Here is a 22,051-nt window from a genome sequence, read left to right as displayed (position 1 = left end):
GCAGCCACGGACTGAACACTCGTGAGTTGCTCTAGTTCCTTCCTTGCTGTGACCCATTCCGTGGGCAGGGGGAAGGGCAGCATACAGACGTCACCTCTCACTCCCACCACCCTCTCCCAGCTGCTCCTAAGGCTGAGAGCTGGACATAAAGGCTTCTTTCTGGGAGCTGTGCGACAGCTAGCAGGGAACATGTGAGCCCCACTACGTTGTACCAGTTGAAAACTGGACACCTGGTCATCGTATGTAAAATAGAGGTGTTGAATAATTAGCTGAGTGCAGCTGAGTAGCATACAGTAAAGTCAGACTTTCTGGGTGGGGTTTTCAAATACAATCTGCTTAAATAACTTTATGACTAAAAATGTTGAGCAGCGGCATCTTAAAACTAAATCCTGGGGGTAAGAATGCTAATTTTATATCAAGTGGATGATTAAAACGTATACTTAGAGCAAGTGCTGATTTTCACTTGAGCATTAATACTGTGTAAGATTTCTACTCAGTAGTCTTCACCAACTTGCAATTAGTAGAAACTCAGAGTGAGTAGTTCCAGATGAAATGATCTAAGCCTGTACATATGGAATTCTGATTTCAGGCCAGACATCTGCTGAGAAACTCAAATGATTTTATCCAAACTTCACATTTGTTAAACAAAAACAAAGATGATTAGTGAATAGGTTTTTTTTGCTTTGACATTGGTATGACTTTACTATCCAAACAAGAAATGCAGTGTTTGTTTTGCCACAGAGGACTTTGAGTACAACATATTTCCTGATCAAATCTCATGCCTTTTAAAAAGGATGCTGCTTTATTAGATATAGTTCTACTTTTTTTGTTGTTTGTAAATACTAGTTTTTATCATAGTCAAGTAAGCAAATGTTTTCTGATTTTAAAATTAACTTTTCTGTTTGTGTTTTTTTCCCCCCTTTTTGGGTGCCTGTCAACATTACTAGTAATAATGATTTAGTTTGCTTTTGCAGTTCAAGTAGAAGGAGCACAAAATATTGGATTTTCTGAATTTCACAAATAAGTTTGTTTTCATCATTCCACTTTGACCTAACAGTGAGCTGTGGCCTGCTTATTGTTCACCCTGTATTGCATTATCATGATTCATTACTATCTTCTCTTGATTTAAACATCACAGAGGAACAGTAAAATTTTCTGTGCACCTTAACATGCTTTTCATATAAATAGAACAGTGGAGTCTGTTACTGGTTTGGGCTGAGTTTTGACACCCAATGTTCATTTTAATGATTAGCATTAGCTGGAATTCTCCAGAGGAATCTCTCTAAGTTTTTGAGTGCAAAAAGTAAAGGTTAAAAGGTACCAAGGTAATATGCCTTAGTATTTATGAAAGTGAGATCCTTGTAAATAATGACCATTTATGGACAAAAAAAAAAAGTAAAAGGCAGCGTTCCTTCTAATTTTTTGACCCTTATGCAGAATAAATTTTATATAGAGTGAGGCATGTGCATATGTGCACCACCAGTAGAAATACATGGTGCTGGCTTGCAGCCCTCTGCCGATCAGCTGGGCAGCTGCTAAATTTCTACAGAGTGGCTCCCCAAGTGTTCAGCTTACAGGAAACAGAGTGGTAAGGGAAAATTTCCCTTTCTCGCTTAGTTCTCCCTCCACTGTTCTGGAAGGCATTGCTTCTAAGAGTAATCAATAAATACAAAAAGTGATCTAGATCCAGACCATGTGTAGCTTGCTGCATCAGGCATACCTCCTGAAAAACCTAGCCACTTAAATTTATGAATTATGGTATCCCTTTTTGAGTTTCCTCTTTTTTTTTTCATTTTTTTCTAAATTTCAACTTTGTGTACATTTACTTTTTCTGTCATCCCTTTACTATCTTCATATGTGATTGTTTCCACTTAAATATCTTAGTCTCTTTCCTACTATCTTTTTCTTTGAGGTCTCTTTCAGCAATTTCAGTTTTTCTTAACCTTTTTTACAGTATACATACTGTGGTGATGGGGGCGGAGTACGATATTCTGAACAGAATGTTTTATGTTACATTGAGTCTCTGCTCTGCTGCATTGTTCTGGCTCACATGTTCTAGTTTTGTCCACAGTAAAGACCCTCCTTGCTTAAACTTCTCAAAACAGGGTTCAGTCAAATGTGCTTCAAATATGGGAAACATACAGATCCAGTTCTCTCTGAAGTGACTTCATACAACTTCTCTTTTAACTTATTTGTATAACAGAACTTGACTGTTTTCTACGGTAGGCATAGGAGGTGTTTCTCAATAAGGGCTGTCAACTGCATGGAAATATAAATAGCAGTCTGTAAAGGTACAAAGGTGAGATTTGAACTCTGTGTTCTGACTCTCCCAGCTTGATACAGTTTCCCAGAGTTATCAAGTATTTGGATGGAAGGGCTTTGTCTCTTGTGCGGCTGCAGAACATAGCTTACTTTACTGGTACGGTGGAACAGGCAGCCTTTATGAGTCAAAATATGGAATAACCTGCTAAATTTGCTGCACTTCAAACGTTTGAACCATTGATTATTAAACATTGTTTCTTCTGATGAGGGGTTTATCAACACCCAGGGGCAGGTCAAGGAGAAGAAGAATATATAATAAGGCATACTACTTGGGAGGGAGGAACAGTCCAGTGTTGAAGAACAGAACGACTGTTTAGCTCGTGTTCAGGCAGAGCAGAGCAAACCACAAAAGGTAGCTCTCTTGAAAATCCAGAAAACAAAACAAAGGCACAACTGTATGGAAACTCTGTATTTTTAGTTATGATTTCAGGTGTTCCTTTTTGTCCTTTAAATCTTATTTGGATTCCTTGCTATGTGTTATGGACTCACTTATTAAGTGAGTCAATAATCTAGCCTCAGGAAATAAGACCCATGATTATGGCTGTAGCAACACTAGAACAAACATACTGACTCAAAGGCACTTTTTAAGGAGTTTACAAACAATGAAATTTTGGCATGCTCCAACACAATCTTTTGGGATTAGCAGATCTCAGGATTGTGGTTACTGTTGGCAGAGTATGAGGAAAAAGTAATCTCTTTTATCAGAACTGTCTATTCAGCTACAATCAAAGGGTCCTCTGAATTATCACTGGAGTCATGAAGAAGAGGAATTAGCAGGTTTTACAGAATTATTGATGTTTAGATTGAAAGTGTTTTCAGGAGTGAGAAGTTTGGAGAAGAGGGGCAAAAGGTACTTGTTCTGAGAAATGATTCCTGTTAAAAATCTCTCCCATCAAATCAGGAAGAATACCGAGGCTCTAGACCCCAGTCGTGAATTTAAAGTTGACATTTAAATTACGAAATCTGAAAAAGAGGAGGACAGTTCTGCAAGCACTGGATGGTTTAGGACATGGGTCCTCAAAGAACAGTAAGCACATGAAGTGCAAAAAAAGGCTGTCCAGAGAGGATTGTCAGGTCCAGCCATAGTGCTGGGGAATTTTTGTCCATAATTTTGTCACTTTCCTTCCCATGACAAAGAGCTTCTCCACATCTATATATATGTGATAATATGCTGGAAAACTGAGTGGGCACTAGAAATTGCAGGAGGCTCTGTGTTTCTCAGCAGATTACACGAGGTGTATTTGCCACACAATCAGTTTTACTGAGGTGTAGGCTGAGAAGAGGAAGAGCTACAGCAGAAGCTCGGGGCATACAAACAACTTAGGGATGGAAATTGTAACTCCAAAATGTTCGTAACTGTGAACAAAACATTATGGTCATTCTGTTTTGAAGTTTACAACTGAACATTCACTTAATACAGCTTTGAAACTTTACTGTGCAGAAGAAAAATACTACTTTCCCTTTACTTTTTAGTAGTTTACATTTAACACTACTATATTTGGGGTTTTTTTGTTTGTTTTGTTTGTTTCTGCTGCTGCCTAATTGCACAGTCCCAGTTCCCAATGAGATGTGTGGTTGACTGGTCAGTTTGCAATTCTTATGTTCATAACTCTGAGGTTCTGTTATACTGAAGTAGGGATACTGGAATTAGAATCTGCAACACCGGCAGTGAGGAGTCCCTTCATTTATCTTATGCAGCTTTCTGTGAAAAGGGACAGGCGGAACTTTGGGATGGAGGTCTAAAGGCAGGTGGCTGTTCTTGGTACCAGCGGTCCTGGAAACAGAATCACAACAATGTACACACAGGGAACTAAATGTAGGGACTCTAGAAATGAGAAGCTTCTACAGTATACATGCCACCACCAAAGTTTAGTTGTCTGTGGCTTTGGGAAATAGAAAGCAATGACTGTGAGAGAAGACTTATTGTCAGTCACTATACAGTTGTTTGCAGTTTCAGGTCCCATAGTCCCCCTCCACCCCCAGTTTTCTGAAACAAGGATTTTAGCACAGAAAAGTGTCGGGGTAGAGAGGAAGGAACAGAAAAAGGGCACTCTGACAAGAGCGCACATTGCCAGAGGTGCTTTGAACCCAGGGAAGTAATTTTACTGGGAACTGGACCTGCTACTAATCACTTAAGGGAGCTTCATATTTCAAAACTAGAGCCCACTGCAGCAGTGACCTCCAGACTGGTAGGATAGGATGAGATGGAAAAAATATTGCAACAGGAGATAGTACTGTGATTAGTTTTGGCTTACTGCTTTTTCCTTCTTCTATCATTATTTCCCATTGGCTTGTCCAACATGACACTGATGGTCCAGAGAGACATTTTCACAGCTCTAGCCTGTTTGTTCAGTAACTCTCTTTTTCTTTCATCCCTCACTCCTTTTGCATGTTAGGAAATGCAAGGAGTGCTTTGTCTTGATCAGTATTCTGTTTTTTTACTTGAAAGCAGAGCATGGGAAGCTCTAGACAGGCCTGTGAACCCCACATTAGTGCCATATTTTATTCTGCTGACAGACTGTCAGTACTTGAATACATTAGAACCTGCGTACTCAGGGTGTCCCTAATCTGGGAATGCCTGTCATATGATAACAAAAAAGCAGTCATGTAGCACTTTAAAGACTAACAAAATAATTTATTAGGTGATGAGCTTTCATGGGACAGACCTACTTCTTCAGATCATAGCCATACCAGAACAGACTCAATATATAAAACACAGAGGTCCAAAAATTGTTATCAAGGTTGACAGATGAGAAACATTATCAAGGTTGGCAAATAAGAGCAGAAGGGCAGCAGGAAGAAGAGCGTGAGGTAGGGAAATTATGAGTTGGATAAAACAAAGTATGTAAAACAGTCCTTATGATGGGCCAGGTAATTGCTGTCCCGGTTCAAACCATGTGGTAATGTGTCGAATTTGAATATAAATGACAGTTCTGAGCATTCCCTCTGTAAACGGTTGTTAAAGTTCCTTTTCAGCAAAACACAGACTTTCAGCTCATTAGCAGAGTGGCCCACTCCATTGAAGTGCTGGCTGACACGTTTGTGAGTTAGTAGGTTTTGATGTCTGTTTTTGTGTCCATTCATTCTTTGTTGAAGAATGTTTGCAGTCTGACCTATATACATGATGTGTGGGCATTGGTGGCATATGATGGCATATATGATGTTAGTTGAGGAATAGGAGAATGTTCCTGTGATTCTGTGAATAGTATGGTTAGGTCCAGTGATGGTATCTCCAAACTAGATATGTGGAGAAAGTTGGCAATGGGCTTGTTGCAAGGAAAAGTTCCAGGATTGGTGGTATTGTGTTATAGCCTGTGCTTGCTAGTGAGAATCCTCATAAGGTTGTCATATGAAGAGAGAAGAGGCTCTATGTGCTGCCGTGTCCCCTCCCTGCCAAAGGGTGGGAGCTGGATTACACAGAGCCACTTCCCTGAGGCTAGGAGTGGCTGGAAACAGGGAGCGACTTGTGCCCCCAGGAGCATGGTGTCAAGTAACTGCCTGATTTTTCTTTTTTCCCCCCCTTCTGCCCCCAGCAAAATCTTTAATCTAGCATACCCTCTTTCACAAGGTTGCTGGATTAAAGAGGTTCAGGCACACACAATTAATGTTCACAGCAGTTGTTCCAAAACTGTAGTTTTAAGTTTAATATTTCATCATTCAGTTTTCAGCACCTTTTTTTAAGAAGGTCATATGTGAATCAGTAATGTTTTGAGAGCTGCCAATTCAGAAAGTTGTGGGAGAGAGGTCTTGAGATTTCACTTTGGCTATGTCTACACTAGCCCAAATCTTCTTCAAAATGGCCATTTTGAAGATTACTAATGAGGCACTGAAATACATATTCAGCGCCTCATTAGCATGCCGCTGGCCAGGGCACTTCGAAATTGATGCTTTTTGCTGCCGCATGGCTTGTACGGTTGGGGCTACTTTTTGAAAGGACCCTGCCAACTTCAAAATCTCCTTATTCCTATCTGCTCTTATCTGCTGATAGGAATAAGGGGATTTCGAAGTTGGCGGGGTCCTTTTGAAGAGGAGCCCCATCTGGACGAGCCATGCGGCAGCAAAAAGCATCAATTTCGAAGTGCCGTGGCCAGTGGCATGCTAATGAGGCGCTGAACATGTATTTCAGTGCCTCATTAGTAATCTTCAAAATGGCTATTTGCATGGGCATTTTGAAGATTTGGGCTAGTGTAGACATGGGCTGTGTGTAATAAAACACAATCCAAATACTGTGTAGTGCTCACATACTTTACTTTCAGAGAGTAGTGATTGTTGTTGATTAGTTTCAGATGTAGAAACTTTTTTAAAACTACACTGTTCTTTATAACAGTGCTTCTTAGGAAGTACCAGTTGTAGTTTTTGAATTAAATTTCTTTAAAGGCCTATTTCAGTAAATTAATTTTAACACCAGATGTCAGACATTTTTATCCCTAGTGATCTCTATCAGAATGGAGCAGATTGTTTAGATTGCCTGTATTATTAAACATAATTGAAATCTTGTGCAGAAGTTATGATTAAAACATTTTAAATTGAATGGAATATTTTTCTTTGTTCTTTAACAATGCTGTTTAAGTAAAGGCTGAAAATATTTTCCTGATAATTCAGTGAATGCTTCAGGTGCAGCAGCCATTCTAAAAGAGCTTATCAGTGGGAATGAGGGCATAGTCTTCCCTTACTAAAGTTGGCCACTCTCTCAGCCAGCTTGCTCCTAGACTTTGTCTACATTATCCCAAAACTTCAAAATGGCTATGCAAATTTCTCATTAGCATGCTGGCAGCCGTGGCACTTTGAAATTCGCGCAGCTCGTCCAGACGGAGGTCCTTTTTGAAAGGACCCCGGCAACTCCGAAATCCCCTTATTCCTATCTGCTGTTAGGAATAAGGGGATTTCAAAGATGCCAGTGTCCTTTTGAAAAGGAGCCCCGTCTGGATGAGCTGCATGGCGGCGAGCCACGGCAATTTTGACGTGCTGTGACAGCCTGCATGCTAATGAGGCACTGAACATGTATTTCAGTGCTTCATTAGTAAATTTTGAAATGGCTATTTGCATGGCCATTTCGAAGTTTTGGGCTAGTGTAGACATAGCCCTAGTGTTTAACTCCTGAGAGAAGCTGTCATCTCCCAGCAAAACTCACACACAAATCAGCATACAATTCCTCCTCACAATCCACCCCATATAGAAATCAACACTGCCATCCGTGCAGCCATACTACCCACATAAACAATAATACCCTCTCACATCTTCCTCCCCATCGACATCCTCACTGGAGCACACATGCCTCATTCTCTACCCACATAAAATAGTACACATCTCACAGCACAACAGTCATCCACTGTCAGACCTACTTGAACAAAACATAACCTTGAACAGCAAAGCTGTGTGTCATATTTACTTTAGAATAAATTCCTTTTTGAGGATCATGTAAATTACCCCCAGGACAGGTAGTATAAGCCTAGGAAAATTAAGGGGCATTTTTAAAATTAAAAGAAATCCAAAATTTTGAAGAAACGGGCAAGTGTGGCATCCAAATAACCTTAACTTTGTGGAGGTGATGATCTTGGAACACTTCCTGCCCTAAGTGAGGTCCAAGCTGCCATCAAAGCAATGAAGTGCAACAAAGCAACTGGACTAGACAGAATCCCTGCCAAAGTGTTTATATAAAAAAAAAAAAAAAAAAAAAAAAAAGGCAGGCCAGATATCCACAAACAGCTCCACCTCCTGATTCTTAAGATTGGGAATGGGGAGCAGATGCTGCAAGATTTCAGTCACTGATCGTCAGTCTCTTCAAGAAGGGTGACAAGTCAGACTGTGGAAATTATGGTGGCATCACCCTCCTGGCAACATCAGGGAAAATCTTAGCTTAAATCCTTGCAAACTTGGTGCCACTCTCAGAAGAAATTTTCCAGAATCCCACTATGGCTTCCAAGCATTCCAAAGAACAGCGGACATATCTTCACCACCCAGCAATTGCAAGAAAAATGTCGTGATTAAAACCAAGTGTTATACATGAGTTTCATTGGCCTCACAAAAGCATTCAACCCAGTCAGTTGTAGCGCACCGTGGACCATCCTCTCAAAGATTGGCTGCCCCAAAAAATTCATTAGCATCTTCAGGCTGCTTCATGACAACATGGCTGCCACAGTATTGATCAACGATGGATCCCAGAGCGACCTCTTTGAAGTAAAAGTGGGAGTCAAACAAGGCTTCATCTTTGCCCTATCACTGTTCTGTATTTTTATTGCCATGACCTTTCATCTCATTAATAGCAAGCTTCCAGATGATATGAAGATTGTGTACAGAGTGGACAGGAATCTTTTCAATCTCAGGAGACTGAAGGCTAAAAGGAAGACCTCCATGACCTCAACTATGGATCTCCAGTATACAGAAGACAACATTGTTGCTGCTCTTTCTCCCATAGCCCTCCACACCATCTTTAGTGCCTTCACTGACGCATACAAGAATCTTGGCCTCACACTGAACATCAGCAAGACCAAGGTGCTCCACCAACCCCAGTACCTTGGAACTCATCTTTTTGCTGAAGTTGACATAGATGTGGAAATCCAGCATTGTCTGAGGCATGCAAGCTCTGCTTTTGCCTGCCTGAGACAAATGGTCTTTGAGAACAAGGACATCTATCCCAAGGCAAAGGTCCTTGTATACCATGCAATGGTTGTTCCACCTCTACTGTTCGTATGTGAAGCCTGGGCAACACACAATCATAATTTGAAGGCGCTTGAACGGTGTCATCAACGCTGCCTGAGGAAAATCCTAAATACCTCTTGGGAGGATAGGTGCATGAACACTAGCATCCTAGAAATCAAACAAGACCAGCATTGAAGTTATCATTCATCAGCAACTCTGTTGGACTGGTCACGTGGTTCAGAAGTTTGGTCAGTATCTCGTTAAACCAACTTTGTTTTCCGAGTTGGAGGAAGGATAGAAGAGCAGTGGGGGCCAACAGAAGGAATATAAGGACATCCTGAAGGCACACATGAAAAAGTGCAGCATCGGTGTCAACACTTGGGATGATCTTGCCCACGACTGTCCCCAGTGGAGAAGAGTAATCCATGAGGTGGCGGCGCAATTTGAGAAGTCCCGCTGCAGTGCAGATGAAGAGAGACGGAGAAGAAGAAAAGAACATCAAGAACTGCCCCGTGCCCCTCCATCAGCTACCAGCACCTGCTTCATCTGTGATAAGACCTGCGACTCCAGAGTCCGGCTCATCAGCCATCAACAGACTCACAAATAGGAGGATGAAATGAAGACGACATTCTCATTATTGAGTGACTGCCAAGAAGGAGATGATGATGATGTCAGTGCTGTATAAAGAATAACTTTGTATTTTAAATGCTTATAGAATGATACACAGGGCAGACTTCGAGTTGAATTATTTGGACACCTATAATAAGATGTCAAGTGGGTAAGCTGTTTGTGGAATCAGGGCTGAAAGAGTTGAAGTCCATGCAGTACTGTGGGTGGGAGACAGATTTACAGTTTTTCCAAGTATTGTATTTTGAACATCTAATTAGATTCTTCACAGATCTCTGCTCCCCTTCTAAGGATGAAAGGTTAAATGATGGGAAGAAAGCTGGAAGATATAAATGAAGGTAAACACTTCTACATGAAAACAAGCAGATACTAAAAAAAAAGGGCAGTTGTTAAAATAGTTTATAACTTATTTGCTGAGGATCTCTCTAATTATTTTCTGTCTAGATGGGGGGCCTTTTGACACTACTGCAGATACCGTCTGTCCACTGTTTCCAAGATTTGCCTTTGTACTTCTCAAGGAGCCACCAGCTGTGGCCAGTGAGCCTCCCCATTACTCCAAGGCTGCCACTGTGTTTAAATTCAGGAGTAGCAGTTGAGCTTTGAAAGAGAAAAAGAAACATGTCATAGTCCAGAGGTGACTTGACAGGTTATAGTTAATTTGTGTGTAGATACTCCCGTTTTTGTGGACAGTACCACCAACAATGGATTTATTTAATTTTATAAATAGTTTGTGACTAATCAAAGATGTACATTGAAAAGAGAATTTATATTTTAAAACAAAATATTTGTTCATGAGAGTTAGTGGACCAAAACTTAAAATATCTTAATTTAATCAAGACAGTTTGCTAGATTCTATGCAGTATTAAAAATCAGCGGTAGTAATTTTCTTGCCTATACACATACATTTGTTGGTATTTAAATTCTCTTGCTCTGTGTGTGTGTTAGTGTTACTGTGTGCTTGTAAACATTGAACTTTTGGTAGGATAACTTTAGTTTATAGGGAAGCCTGTGATCTGGTGTACTGTTTTCCTGTCATTTTTTCTTTGTGAAATTACTCTTACTCCTGTCAAATACAGCTTGCATGTGAGATTTTTCTAAAAATAACCCATGGGTTTGTATTGGGCCAATGCAGTTCACAGCCTTCCTTCAAAGTGTACTATGGAATGTGTTTGGTAAATAAACAACATAAATGTTACGAATAAACTTAACATACAGTTATTTATTTTAATCCCTACTTTAGGACGACATAGACAGTCTAAGCCCAGTTCTCAGGGACAACCCGCAGCTTCATGAGGAGGTCAAAGTCTGGGTGAAGGAACAAAAGGTTCAGGAGATTTTTATGCAAGGTAATTTGAGAAATATGGGAGTTTGTGGTGTTTGCATTCCTTTTTAAGCGATTTTGAAGCACTGTTTTGGATGGCATTTATCCCCAAGGGATATTATGGTAGAGAATATCTTACATACCTCAACTTCTCTAAATAACGCTCTTTTGAAAATGGTTTGTTTTAAAAAAATAAAACACAATTATGAGAATATCTGTGGTGTGATACACTGGTTTTCAAAAGCATATGCATAAATATTCACGCACAGTTTTGTTTTAAACTAGGGTCACCCCTATAAAAATTATGCAGCAGCTTAATACCTTCAGGTGAGATGTTGGACATTTATTTGTGATTTTGATTTTGAGAACAGGGATGTTGCCTTAATGTGGTGCCATGTAATCAGTAACCATATTTTTTTTTAGTCTGCATTATACTTTCACATACTCTAAAGAAGGAATCATTCTTTGCGTGTTAGAATGTACACCTGATCTCCCTTAGAGTTGCTCAGATCTAATAACAGTGATGTGCCATTTAGAGTTACACTTCTTTCCAATCAGTTACTATCATGTTGTGGTACAGGTTGAACCTCTCTAGTCTGGCACATTCTCATCTGGCAACATACATAATCCGGCATGATTTAAAGTTTGCTGACTGGCCATTTATCTTAGGTGTGGACAAGTTTCCTGTGGTCCCAGAAAGTTTGTTTACAGTCACTAGTTCTGGATCTCAGTGTTCTGTGGTGGTGTTGAGCTGTAATTTACCCTCTAAATGTCTGGCAAGAGCCCAGTAAGCAGCAAAGTGTTGGTTGGCAATGCTGCTAGACAACATTGACCTCCTGTGGTCTGATATATTCTCTTGTTAGGCAGTGGTTAGGTCCCAGGGATACCAGATTAGAGAGGTTCAACCCGTACTACATTTGAAATTACCTCTGATTTTTGTGCTGTTTGGGGGCCTACTGAGATTTTGACATGTGGCTTTCAAATTGTTGGGGGTGGGGTTGTAACTCTTTGTCCCCATTCCTACAGTTGATGCTAACCCATTAAATTGATGAATTTCTAGTTCGCAAAATGGAAGTTGTAAGAAAACTCATATGAAGTGGAAGAAGGGTATTATTATTCTAATATAGCATACATACATTACATTAGTACATACATTTCCCACAGTCATGTAAGTACTTGCAGGATCCAGAACCAAATCCTCAGTTAAATGATGACACATTTTGAGGTTAAAATGTAGAAAACACCAAAGTAAATTAAAATTATGAGCACAAGCAAGGTAGGATTTTAAATAAAGACACATGTCCTAATTTGTAATGCTTTAGGATGTCAGTATTGAGCCATTTCATATGTGTTTTGTTGCTTTTTGGACTTGTTTTTGGTCATATAACATCCATATACTTTTAAAGGACAGTATTTGATTTTTTTAAAATAAATTTTACACTTTTTAAAACCGGAATATTTTTTTTAAATTAAGACAATAAAATGTTAGTAAATTACTTATTCAGGGCATGTTAATTTCAAAGAACCTCATAAAAAATTCTGACTTCCTGTCTGAGGAGTTGTCCTCCTCTCAGTACACTAAAAAGAGTAATGGAATTTCTAAATATCTTCTCTGCTTTTGGCATTTCTCTTGTATATATACTTGGTGTGAAAGCACAAAAAGTCACACTTTTGCAATAATGTGGAATACAGACTTACAATAAAAAATTAATTTATTGTTCTGTTTAAAATGTAGATCTTTCATTGGAATATTAAGTATGCAGATTGTGGGGGGCAGTGTGCCTTTGTGAAGCCAGCATTTTGTCACAAGATAAATTTCTCTTATAATTTCCTCCTCAAACTATCTAATTCCTGAACACAAGCATCACACGTGTGATTATGGTCCCTTTTTCCTACAACCCTTCCAACAGAGTGTTTCCTACTTACAAAAATGCGGTATCAGGTGACATATATGCCACAACTGGGGGGAAAAATGAGCCATTGAAATTGTACATTCCCATAAGTGTGCCACTTATCTAGTTCAGTTTCTTTGTCTAAATTCCTATCCCATGTTTTCATCTGGGTTGTTTTCTTATCAACATGTTTTTCAATCACAATGATACATATATTTGAAAAGTATACATTTTGTTCCAGCTTGTTCCCAGATTAACTCTTCATGTGTTGTTAAAATCTAGATAGAGCTGTTTTTATCTGGATTTAATAAAATTTTGACTTGCAAATTTTGAAAATATTGGATCTTTATTTTTACATTACCTCTATCTCTTGATAAGGTTTCCCAGAGCAGGTGTCCAAATTGTGTTAAGATCAGCTTTTATTTACAATGCATAATTACTTTAATATTCCCCAGCATAAATTCCTAATTATTAATTAAAGTAGCGAAGGATGAGTGCTTCAATGAAAGGAATTTGAAAACTTAACGAAAGGTGCTCACTTGTTCTGGATGACTGAGTGGGCTTTCTCTGTTTGCCAGAGTTTCTTCAACAGTTACTGTAAATGGTTGTATTTGGCTCCAGTAATGTTGAAGTTTTACCCAGGGTTTGTATGGTCCATTAAGCCAATTGATCACACCTTTTAATTGTGATACATAGCAGTAAGTCAAAAGAAGGCATGCTAGCCCACATGTTTTTATACGTTTATATAGAACTTTATGACTCTATGTAAACTTGTAATAACTCATCGTGCCATGTTTTTAATTGTGTATTAGAGGAGCCAGCAGGTAGGCAATGAGAGAGGAAAAAACTTCAGAAGGACATTTGTTTTTACCTTAGCTGCCACACGTAGTCAAGAAATTCCATATTTGTTCCATTCCTTCAAGTCTTTTATGATTTTATTCTGTAGTGGAGGGTAATTTGCTTTTGAAATTGTTTCTGTTGTTTATTCCTACATATTCAAAGATTTATTTGCCCATTTAAATTTATGTAGCCGACAATGATTTTTGAGTCTTTTAGGACTCTTAGATCCAAAATTTCATATTAATCATAGTTTATTTTAATGCATGATACCTAACCATGTTCCAGTTTTTAACGAGTCAGTCTCTGGATCCTGCAAGTGTAACAAAACAGTCTCAGCATATAGTTTATTTTATGTTCTCATCAAGAAGATGCTTTGATGCCCAATGCTGAGTGGTATTTCTCACATTTATTTGCAAATAACTCCAGTGCTAAAGCAACCAGCAAAGGGGATAAGGGCAACTCTGTGTCATATCGTCTAGACCAGTGTGGGGAACCCCAGCCCACAATCTGGATCCAGACCACAGCTTGTCTGGATTTGGACCCTGAGGCTCAGGGCTCCCCTCCCCAGCATCTGGCCCGCAGCAGGGTGCAAAGTCCCAAGCCTTGTGTTTCAGATCAGGCAAGCTGGGGACAGATCCAGACCATGGGCGCTGCAGGGGTGGGGGAGACAGGAAGCAGTTCCAGGCTCCACTGCTACTTGTTGCTGTTTCCTTAGATGAGGGAAGGAGAGAAGGAGCAGCAGTGGCCTTGAGCAGCACAGCTCAGAGGCTTTAATACCACTGCTCTGATGGGTCGGAATTCCAGACAATCAGAGCAGCAGAGGGTGGTGCGTGGGAGCATTGGGGTGTGTGCAGAGCCATATGCATCCAGGGATGAGGAGGTCAGCTGCACCCCCGTTGCCCAGACCCATGCCCCTCAACTGTTTCTATACTCCCTCCTATCCAGACTTCCATTCCCACCCCCTTCCTGCACCCACCCTACTCTACCCCCTCCTGCCCAAACTCCCCATTTACACCCTATTCCTGCTCCTCCTTCCCAGACTCCTCACTCTTATCCTGTCCCCTCCTTTCCAGAACCGGCACCAGAAGCCCCCCCCACTCCCCTTCCTCCCACCTAGACCTACACCCCCAGCCTGCTCCTGTACCATCTCCGACCCAAACCCCTCACCCCTCTTAGTCCCCCTCCCACCCAGATCCCCACTCACAGCCAGCTCCTGTACCCACCTTCTGCCCACACCCCTGCCCTCAGCCCACTCCTGCACCTGGCTCTGGCCCAGATCTCCTCTCCCCAGCCCACTTCTGCATCCTACTCCTGCCCAGATTGTCTGTCTGTCTCCCTAACCTGCTTCTGCACCACTTCTTCTGTCCAGACCCCTCAGTTCCTCGCCTGCTCCTACACCCCCAATCTCTTGCACAGACCCCATAGCCCTGGCCCCCTACAGTCAGGGACCACATCAGAAAGGTGTTTTGATTTTCTTTTGCCTCTCATGTGTGGACCCTGACTGATACGTCTACAAATCAATGGCCCCTGGTCTAGAAAGGGTTTCCCACCCCTGTTCTAGACAAATAAAGGGCAGTGCTTGATGGCCATTAACCAAAGCAGATGCTTAAGGATCGGTATACAGGTTCAGTATGCCTCTATGAAACTGATTTGCAAAACCAAACTTTACTAAAAACTGCCTGGAGTACTCCCACTCCAGCCAGTCATCGGTTTTCACAGCATCTAGAGGAAGAAGTTCATGGGAAAATAATAATTGCAATAATTAGCATTATACATCAAATTCAGGCTTCTGATATTATCAATAAATGCTTACCAGTAAAGATCTGAGACTGTTTGAATGAAATTAGAGGAGGTCTTCATTATAAGTCTGGTTTATATTCCTAAATAATGCAACTTAGTGAAATGACTTATAAAGGGGAATTGATATCCATAAGGAATAATGTAATTATCCTGAGATATGTTCCCAACACACAGGCTGCATCTGCACAGGCACAAGTCTTCAAAACAGCCATATTTCAAAGATTACTAATGAGGCGCTGAATTGAATATTCAGCACCTCATTAGCATGAGGACGCTTCTGGCCGCGGTGCTTCGAAAGCACACGGCTACATGGGGGTCCTTTTCAAAAGGACCCGCACCCTTTGAAATCCCCTTATGAAGCGTCCTAATGCTAATGAGGTGCTGAATATTCAATATAGTGCCTCATTACTCATCTTCGAAATATGGCTATTTCGCAAATTTGAGCCTGTGTAGACACAGCCATATAGTTCACACAGGTGTGGTACATAAAATGTATTTATAGCCCACAAAAACAATAAATAGAAATAGATTGGAAATAAATAAAAGAATAAATAGATAAATAATAAATAAAGACAAATAAATTAATAGAGGAAGATAAGCTGGTTCCCCAGCAGCTCCCTGCCACTCCCCTAGTCACCCGCCAGCTCCCTGCAGCTCCCCACCATCCCCCATGATTTCAGAGTTCACTTCCGAGGCCCTGGCATTATAGCACCTGCCAGCCAGCCACTACAGTGCTCCACTATGTTCCTGGCTTTTGGTCCTTTGACCTCTAAACAATGTAAGTGCACATCAGTGCAACTCATAATGAATCTGCTTTCATTAAGTACTTAACGACATGTATGAAACGACTTATAGTGAAGTGGCTTATAACAAGGACCCCCTGTATTTGGCATGATGGCATTCAGTCTTTTTGGTAGCAGCTGGGCATGAGTTTTAGCAGTTATGTTAATTAAGAAATAGGTTGGTATGATAAACAATGGGAAAGAGAGATCTTTTGCTTCTCTAGGAACGACAACAATTTCTGTTTCTGTCTGTGCATCTGGAATCTTGTCTCCCTGCAATATACCATTAAATCATTCAGTTAACATAGAACACGGTTCTTTCCAATACATCTTTTTGCAGCTTGTTATGGGGCCACAGAAGGAGTTTGGGCATACTCTGCTTTTCTGAACTACAGCAGTGGAGACAAACTTTGTGGTCACTGATGGACAAGACTTGGCAGCTGAGAGACCTAAACTGTTTCTCCTGTAAAGTCATCTGAGCAGCTGACCAATCTGTTGAACAGAATGTGTATCATCTGCTGTGACACTCTTTCCTTTTAGCTTACTCTTTTATGGTTACCTTTTCATGGTTAGGTTTTTTTTCCCATCATTTGCTTTACAGTTTCAGCAACAGTTAGTAACATAAGAAAACTTAGTTGAAAATATTAGCATAATTGACTTCAGAATCATCCAATCAAGTTAAACATTCTTGTGCATTCCAAAATGTCTTTTTGAATCACAAGTAAAATTTACAGGCAGGCCAGCATGCAAGAGGGCCATCTGGTTTGTTACTAAGTCCCTATGCATTGCATTATAAATACTGCATGATAAAAATATTTCTTTTGGCTGAATTTCTCAGTATCTTTTCTGTAACATTTTCTTTTCAAAGGTCCTTATTCCCTAAACGGATATAGGGTGAGAGTATACAGACAGGATTCTGCCACCCAGTGGTTTACTGGTATAATTACTCATCATGATCTCTTCACCCGCACTATGATTGTTATGAATGACCAGGTAAATGTTATATCCCTTATTCAGAAAAGTGCCCATAACAAATATGTGTAGTATTTTAAAAGTATTGTAGTGGTGTTAAATTTATTATACCATTCACTTCACCCGGCTTTAAGTATATCCCTTATTAGTAGAGTTCTGGATGGATACACAATTGGTATCAACATTCACACCTGAAAAAAGAGCTGTAGATACACAAATCCCATGTGTGGATACCCACTGATAAAAAAGCAGATATCTACAAATGTACAGGGTTCTAGATACAAGATATATAGCCACATCAGCATTGGTATCTGTGAAAATGAGCTGCGGCTACCCACGTACACATCCATGCATATGGATACCTGGGGATATAAACCAGATATCTGCAGTTTTGTCGGGCTCTACTTACTAATCTGAAAGTGGTGGTTAAGGTTGTTGGACCAGTAAAGTTTTTTGAGACACGCAACACGTAAACAATATGCATTTAATCAGTAAATACAAAGTCTAAGACGTTGGGTTCTGTTACATAATCTTTAGCTGATTATTGAAGTGCTTGAAATGAAGTGATCTAGAACCAAGAACCAGTCTTTCATATTAGCTCTGCTAAGAATTTGGTTTTTGTCACTCCAGTAATAAATAGTTAAAAATCTCCTCTTTGAACAATGTGACATAAGCATTTATTGTACTGGCTTTTAGTTACAGGTACTACTATTGCTAAAAGTTTAAAACAAGTGTTGTCATGGCACAGTAGTGACTTTTCTAAGAGAAACCTGGGAGTATTGATTTAGAGTTACGATAGCAAATGGCTTGTCTTCCTTGACTTGACCAACCAAATCAAATGTCAGGGTGCAAAGTTAGATCTCAGATAATGTTCAAGTTATTTATAATTAACTTGTAAATTTCTTTATATGAAGTGGTCGTCTTGCTCCACATTTTGTCATTCTCTTTCACTAGTTACTTTTCTCTTCATAGGCAGACTAGGTTCAGTTTTTTGAAACGTACTTAATGGTCATCCTCTAAGAGGAGGAAGTAAAGTAAAGAAGCCCATGTAATAGTGGTCTAATAAAAATGTTACCTTTAAAACAGAATGGTAGTGCCTAAGTTTTGCTGCTTTCTCATTCCATTGAGAAGAACTATAACAGACTGTCTTGTCAAGATCAAGTAGGTCTTTCCTTTAGACACTCTTTCAGTGTACTGTATGAAATGTATTTGTCACGAGCACTGGTATAAAAAAATAAGTTAACTATCTATAAATCTGTTAATTATGGATTTCTTCTTCTTTTAATGAACCAGGTGTTAGAACCACAGAATGTTGATCCCTCTATGGTTCAGATGACCTTTCTAGATGATGTTGTTCACTCTTTGTTGAAAGGTGAAAATATTGGCATCACATCACGTCGCAGGTCTCGTTCCAACCAGAACAGCAACACAGTCCACGTAGATATATTTTCTCTTTTTCTTAATTGATATTTTCATTTATTATACATGTTGAATATCTGCATTTTAACCGATTGAGATCATGCAGGGTAAATTAATTAATTTGATTATGTTTAGGGGCATTATACACGTGCTCAAGCAAATAGTCCCAGACCAGCTATGAATTCCCAAAGTGCAACACCAAAACAGAACTCTCTCCAACACCACCACCAACGGACTGCACGTCCAAATAAAAGGAAAGGCTCAGATAGCAGCATGCCTGATGAGGAGAAGATGAAGGAAGAAAAATATGATTATATAAGTCGAGGAGGTAGGAGCAGTTTTGAACGGGGAGGGAGAGAGATTTTTAAAACAGTACCTGACTAAAAATACGCTAATTTCTTTCTCCTCTATAGAAAATCTTAAAAGTAAAAATAAACACTTTATTAGTAAAAGAAGAAAACCTGAGGACGACGAAAAGAAGCTAAGCGTGAAAAGATTGCGGCCAGACAATGTCTCTGACTACTCTGAGAGCAGTGACTCAGAAAATTCAATTAAAAGATTAACAGATTCGTCCTCAGAGCAAAATTCAGAGAATGAGTTGAGAAGCAAGAACACTTCAAACATAAATGGAGAAGAAGGAAAATCCCAGATTAGTGAGGAGGTAGAGGAACCAACACTAATACATAGGCAGGCTTCATGGAATGAAACCCAAGCAGATAAAAAACATCAGGATGCAGAAAGTCCGAAGTCAGATGAATTAGACCTACAAGAAAAAAATTCAGTTCATCCAGCAGAACAGCTGAAATTTCATGGTCAGACTGCCAGTGATCTACATGTTCAAGAGCTGAATGTGGAATTGTTAACAAATAAGCAGTTTGTGCCTAGGACTCCTACACCCAAGTGTGGTGGTGATTCAACTAATGAAAATAATTCTGATAAGGAGACCCAGGAAAATGCCACAAGTACCTTTGGTTTGCAAACACTTCAGAAAATAGTGTCTTGTGGCAACAATTTAAAACATCAGTTTACAAATGCAAATTTTTTAGAAGTAAGAAAAGAAGCCGATCAGAGTTGGGTTAGTAATGTCAATAAAATGGATTTAATGCAGTCTGGGATTATGAAAACGCCAGTAAATGAACATGTAAATCCTGAAAAAGAAAATGCTCAGCATGGGTCATTCGTGTCTTCATTAAATGTAGTTTCATTAGCTGAAGAGGGTAAACTACATAAACGAAGTGCAGTTCCTGATGCTTTTAAGTCAAAATCTAGTGCTGCAGTTGATCACTCTAAAGCAAAGTCCAGTTCTTCACCTGATATTAAGCCTAAACTCACACAGTCTCCTGATACTGTGAAGTCAAAGGTTAGTTATCAGAACAGTCATGTTACTGGAGTAACAAGGTCAGCAAATAAAACTGAGCATGATTTACCTAGGTCTAGTTTTCATCCAGTTACAGCTAGAGTTAGTGCTTTAGAAGCTACTAAAAGTCCTCTTATTATAGACCAGAATGAACATTTCACAGTATACAGGGATCCTGCTCTTGTTGGTCAAGAAACAGGAGCAAATCACATTTCACCTTACTTACATCAGCATAATTATCCTCTTCATTCTTCATCCCACAGAACTTGTATAAATCCAAATGCTCATCACCCTGCATTAAGTGCTACACCCCATATATTAACTGGGTCTTCAAATCAGACTCCATTACCTGCTATTAACGCTCATCCTCTTAGTACTGCATCTCGCCATTCTGTTCATCACCCTCATCTACTTCCTGCAGTGTTACCTGGAGTGCCTACAGCTTCCTTATTAGGTGGCCATCCACGACTAGAGACTGCCCATTCCAGCAGCTTAAGCCATTTGGCATTAGCACACCAGCAGCAAATGTTACAGCACCAATCTCCACATCTTCTTGGACAAGCTCATCCTTCTTCATATAATCAGCTAGGACTTTATCCAATTATTTGGCAGTATCCAAATGGAACACATGCTTACTCAGGACTTGGTCTGCCCTCCTCTAAATGGGTCCATCCAGAAACTCCTGTTAATGCAGAGCCTTCTTTAAGAAGGGTAAGTGATTCTGCTTTCTTAATTATTACTTTTCATAATATTTTAAGGTCTCTTCCCCTTGATGTCACTGGCTTCTATGTGCAAGTTCAGTGGGCTACAGAAAGAGCCCTTTTTCCCATAAAGAGTTCCTTAACATAGTTTGTAGTTTTAATAGTAGTAATTTAGTGAATGAGTTGTGTAAAACAATTTGGCTATGTATAGCAGGTTGCTTAGGCTTATCGTTTGTAGCATGAGGAAGATGGTTAAGAAAAGGGAATGTTTATTTGTTATTTGTTCCTATTAAATATTAAATCTGATTTATTTTGGACAACAAATTAATTTACAATTAAACTTACACTGTAGTAAAGTGTCAGTTGTTTGTTACTTTTAAGGAAGTTTTTTGAGAGAGGTCCTAATGTGGAATTCTAGATGTAGTATCAATGTAGGTATTTGAGAATCAAATCTGTCTCAGAATACATGTGAAAATTGTAAACACTTTCATGTACTTTAAACTAAAGTTCTCAAACTAGGGTCTGTGACTTCTCATGGGATTTTGAGGTTATTATGTGGGAGTCATGAGCTGTCAAACTCTACCGCAAACACTGATTCTTTTTCAGTATTAGTGTTTAATAGAAAAAATGTGTTTTTAATTTATAATGGGGAGTCCCACTTGTTGTGTGAGAAGGGTCACCAATGCAAAAGTCTGAGAACCACTGCTATAAAACAGTTCAGTGGCATACTCAGACAGTCCTCCTCTGTCCAAATATGATTCAAATATTGTGGATGGGAGAGAGATGGTTTGCAGCAATAAAGTGTATCACTTATTCTGTTTGTAAGATTTTACAAAAAGATAAGATGATGCTGTGCTTGGGTTCCTGTGATAACTTTGAAGTCCGATTTTGTTGCTCTGAACAGAATACTCCCAGCCCTTGGTTACACCAGCCCACCCCTGTGACCTCAGCTGACAGTCTTGGGTTACTGAGTCACATTCCTGTGAGACCATCCAGTGCAGATCCACCTCGGCCGCTGAAATTGACAACACATTCTAGTCCACCGTTGTCCAAAAGTATAGTAGAACATCACAAAGAGTAAGTTCGCCATTGTCTAAATCATTAAGCTGATCTGTAAGCTAATGTTTACATTGTGAAGCTTTGATGGTCAGTAGCTTGTGTTTTCATTTACCTTCAATCCCATTCGTTTTTTAAAAAGAGTGATAAGGGATATCTGAAAGTGTGGTAAAATATGTGGTAAGATAATAAGTAAAATATTCAAAAGAAGGGAACTGACTTGGGATTCAGGCACCTATTTTCAAAACTTTGGCACGTTGACTTTCAGTGGGACTTAAGTTCTTAAGTTGCATAGAAACTTTTACCCAGAATGAAGAAATTCA

General features: G+C 39.7%; 1 protein-coding gene across 6 annotated transcripts in view; it reads left to right on the top strand.

The window, feature by feature from the left end:
- The window catches only part of JMJD1C (jumonji domain containing 1C), a 276,168-nt gene that overhangs the window by 198,872 nt on the left and 55,245 nt on the right, over positions 1 to 22,051 (top strand). For all 6 annotated transcript variants that reach the window (XM_075000187.1, XM_075000184.1, XM_075000186.1 and 3 more), the window contains 6 exons: positions 10,829 to 10,934; positions 17,092 to 17,216; positions 18,489 to 18,632; positions 18,750 to 18,942; positions 19,028 to 20,682; positions 21,577 to 21,749. In XM_075000187.1, coding sequence (XP_074856288.1) covers positions 10,829 to 10,934; positions 17,092 to 17,216; positions 18,489 to 18,632; positions 18,750 to 18,942; positions 19,028 to 20,682; positions 21,577 to 21,749 — 2,396 coding nt within the window. The remainder of the gene's footprint in view (positions 1 to 10,828; positions 10,935 to 17,091; positions 17,217 to 18,488; positions 18,633 to 18,749; positions 18,943 to 19,027; positions 20,683 to 21,576; positions 21,750 to 22,051) is intronic.

This window comes from Carettochelys insculpta, chromosome 7, assembly GCF_033958435.1.
Source record: "Carettochelys insculpta isolate YL-2023 chromosome 7, ASM3395843v1, whole genome shotgun sequence".
NCBI classification, from domain to species: Eukaryota; Metazoa; Chordata; order Testudines; family Carettochelyidae; genus Carettochelys; species Carettochelys insculpta.
Note: the sequence above shows the minus strand (reverse complement) of the source record. Positions and strands in the feature narration are given on the sequence as shown.